The 4,067-nt window shown below is 35.5% G+C and overlaps 1 protein-coding gene across 1 annotated transcript in view; it reads left to right on the top strand.

Annotated features, from left to right (window-relative positions):
* The first annotated feature begins 2,290 nt into the window (after positions 1-2,290).
* The window catches only part of MFSD14A (major facilitator superfamily domain containing 14A), a 23,147-nt gene continuing 21,370 nt past the window's right edge, over positions 2,291-4,067 (top strand). Inside the window, exon 1 of the mRNA XM_045291959.1 lies at positions 2,291-2,412. Within this exon, the coding sequence (XP_045147894.1) occupies positions 2,377-2,412 (36 nt within the window). The 5' untranslated portion in view covers positions 2,291-2,376. The remainder of the gene's footprint in view (positions 2,413-4,067) is intronic.

Here is a 4,067-nt window from a genome sequence, read left to right as displayed (position 1 = left end):
ATCTTATAACATATTAAAATGCAATATACCAGTGTTTTGTGCATGGTTGGCAGTTCGAAAGCACCAACACTTCCATGGGAGAAAAGCTAGGCTTTCTACTTCCTTAAACAATTACAGTCTCATAAACCCCCCTGGGGGGGGGGGTCACTGAACATTGACTTGATGGCAGTGAGATCATTAGTATTTACTCATCTGCATATGTCTCATCTGAAAATTTGGATAAGTAAAATTAAATTGTACTTTGAAGGGCTGTAACTGAGTTAATAAATACCTAAAGGCATGGCAATGGGGGGAATAGGTGAAATAGGGGGCTAACAACAGTGGGTATGAGAAGGAAATGTTCAGAAATTGATCACGGTGATGATTGCACAACTCTTAATATACTAAATGATTAAGCTGTATGATATGTGAACTATATGCCAGTAGAACTATTTAAAAAACCAATATAAAGTATAGGTATCTGCAGCCCCCCTGGGTCATTCCAGCACTCCCTAGGGGGCAGTTATTGTCCACTTTAGGAAACATTGGTATAGATATATTCCCTTGTTGAAGACTATTTCCAGTTTAGGGCTATTATGAGTAAAGCTGTTATGAACATTTATGTGGTTATAAAAGGGCAACACAGGAATCTTTTAATGATGAATCTGTTCCCTATCTTGACTGCAGTAGTGGATACACAAACCAACATGTATTCATTCAATTGCACAGAACTAAAACAAGTTGGGGCACACATACAAATTAGTACAAGTAAAATAGCAAATCTGAGTAAGATCAATAACATATTGACATTAATATCCTTATTGCAATATATTATACTATTGTGAAATGTTATCAAGATAATTTGGATAAACCGTACTTAGGATCTTGCTGTCTTCTTTCTTTTTTTTTTTGCTGTCTTATTTCTTACAACTGTATGTGAACCTACTATTATCTCAAAGTAAATGCTTAATTAGAAACAACCCCCCCCAAAATATAAATGTAGATATTTCACTGCATAATGAAAATTTTACGTGTGATTTTTATCTTGTATTTTGTATTTTTCTTACATTATCTTGTATCTTGTATTTTTCAGGTATTGCATGAAACCTTCCCTAAACATACATTTCTGATGAATGGATTAATTCAAGGAGTAAAGGTAGAATTAATTAGTATATACGTACACATGTAAGCTTTCACACACACAACTTATGTAAATATAAATCTGCCAGTATATTTGGTTAAGTAGTGTTAATTTTTTAAGTTAGATAACAGTATACCTGAAAGGGATTATGCAATACTTTTCACACTAACTGGGTCTTTTGTAACTTGTGTAGCTACATCTGCTTCATAATAAACCACATCATAACAGATTTATTCTGCTTTATGTGTTCACAGTTGTGGTCCAGAGATCTAAATGCTTTTGTGAACTACCGTATATACTTGAGTGTAAGCCGACCCAAATATCAGCTAAGGCACATAATTTTACTGCAAAAGCTGCATTAAAATGTGCAAAAAAACCCCAGCGTATACACGAGTATATACAGTAACTTCAAGAATATAGATAAAAAAGAACAGAACAATTAAGGGGGGAAAAACCTCCATAACACTTAGAAACATTATAAACCACAACATAATAAACCACATCATAACAGATTTATTCTGCTTTATGTGTTTACAGTTGTGGTCCAGAGATCTAAATGCTTTTGTGAACTACCGTATATACTTGAGTGTAAGCCGACCCAAATATCAGCTAAGGCACATAATTTTACTGCAAAAGCTGCATTAAAATGTGCAAAAAAAACCCAGCGTATACACGAGTATATACAGTAACTTCAAGAATATAGATAAAAAAGAACAGAACAATTAAGGGGGGAAAAACCTCCACAACACTTACAAAACTGTTTCAGTACATTAAAATCTTCGTTATTATGAGTGGGCGTCAAAAACTTTGCGAAAGAATTTCATTATGTTTTAATTCCACAGTTTTCACAAACTCTTTGAGTAGTCCCCCTTATGCTTTTTAAAATTCTTTATTCAATATAACCGTGAAGTTTTATAAACAGGTAACTAGTGTGTGCCTAAACCCAAATAACATATCATATTTCTAGATGGCTAATCTGGAGTTATTATTGAGAATTAATTAGAGCGTTTATTATTGAATAACTTGCCAGAGACCTGGCAGAGGATTCTAAGCTATCTGGGGAAACTTTCTATATTTTTCTAAAGCTTGATGGGTATTTAGAAACAAACTTGTTTTGCTCATGGGCATTCAGCTTAAAATTTTTTTAATTTGACATTTTTTTAGGGTTTGTTGTCATTCCTCAGTGCCCCACTTATTGGTGCTCTTTCTGATGTTTGGGGCCGAAAATCGTTCTTGCTGCTAACAGTGTTTTTCACATGTGCCCCAATTCCATTAATGAAGATCAGCCCGTGGTATGTACATATATTTGGTTATAGTAACTCAATATCACATCTGTCATTTCTTTCTTAATATTCTATTTATTTATTTCACTTTTCTTGCTGTCTTGGCTATTTTAGTCTTGTAATGCATTTGTTCTTTGATACACAGTTAAGAGGGCCCCTAAAACTACAGTAGCTATTACCTGTATTTAGGAGTAGGTCTTCCTTATATGTACAAGCAATAATTACTTGCTTAAAATCACAGAAGCTTGTTTCTTCCTCTCCATGTAAAGTGTCTGGAGGTGGACAATCCAGGGGTGGTACGGCTCTTTCAGGGACCAGAACTTTGCTATCTCGCTGCTCTGCCATTCTCAGTTAGCAATTTCCTGCCCAAGATGACTTCTCTAACTCCAGTCATTAAGTCACACTTCAGGCAGCAAGACCAGTGAGTGACTAAGGAGAGCACACTACCTTTAAGAAAAAAACAGGATTCAAACTCACTGCCATCGAGTTGATTCCAACTCAGATTGACCCTATAGGACAGGGTGGAACTGCCTCTGTGAGTTTCCGAGACTAACTTTATGCGAGTCGAAAGCCCACCGCTTCACCACTCTGGTACCAGGGCCTTCAAGGAAACTTTTATAGAATTCGTGTCCACTGCCTTTCCACCTTGCTTGTATCTCTTTAGTCAGATATCAGGCACCTGCTGCTCCTAGGTCAAGAGGCTGGGTTCATGATCACCCTGATTAAAATCTGGATTCTTTCACTGAGGAGGAAGGGAAGAAAAGCTCACAAAGAGAATGATTAGCCCAAGGTAATAGAGCCCAGTTTAGTCATAGGTCTATTAAGTCTCTGACTATTGCCCTTTCTACCTTACTGAGTATTTATGTTGAGTCTACATGTTTAGTGGGCTGCATTTGTGTATAGAAAGACTGAGGTTTTCTGTGGCATAGGAGGTCCCTCAGATTTAGGTACAACTCTTAAGGTTGTGACCTGGATAGAAGCTAATAATGTAAACAAAACCTTACCAAAGGAGTGTAAAATATGATCGTTTTGTTAGAAAAATATTATTGTGCCATGAAGTTCTGGTTGAGTTATATTTTGAAAATTTTTATAAATACACATGATTTTTAAGCTAAACATCAACATTACAATAGGAACCTCTTATTCCCATCCTCCTGTTTTGTAATCATGTAGCAAATTATGGTTTGCTTATAAAAATAACTTTGTTCACTATATTAACTATCCTCGATTTATTTGTGAACATTGTTGTAACAGGTATCTTCTCTGTGAAGACTGGTTTGTTTTGTCAATATTTTAAAAGCTAAAGATAACCTGTGGAAAAACATCTAGCTTCTATGTATAGGCACAAGATAAATGTGGAGTAATTTGGCTCGGTTTCATTTATTATATATTTTTTTAATGTAGCACTGTGGTGGAAAATGTTTAGGTAGTGGGTGAATTTTAGTTTATTGCTAGTTTTTGGTACAAACAATAAAAAAGACACGTAACATTTCCACAGCCGGGCAAAATTAGTCTCCTGAAGATATTATCTAAGTTTAAATCTCCCTGTATAATTGCTGAGTTGCTAGTGAATGGCTACTAATGGGCATACGGTTTCATGGTATCTGTGGCATGTGACATTTAGGATCCATGAATTGTCTTCGTGGGTTGAAATTTGCTATCCT

The sequence above is a fragment of the Echinops telfairi genome, unplaced genomic scaffold (assembly GCF_000313985.2).
Source record: "Echinops telfairi isolate 266 unplaced genomic scaffold, ASM31398v2 ScPeMD7_443;HRSCAF=831, whole genome shotgun sequence".
Lineage (NCBI taxonomy): Eukaryota > Metazoa > Chordata > Mammalia > Afrosoricida > Tenrecidae > Echinops > Echinops telfairi.
This window is presented reverse-complemented; position numbering and strand designations above follow the sequence as displayed.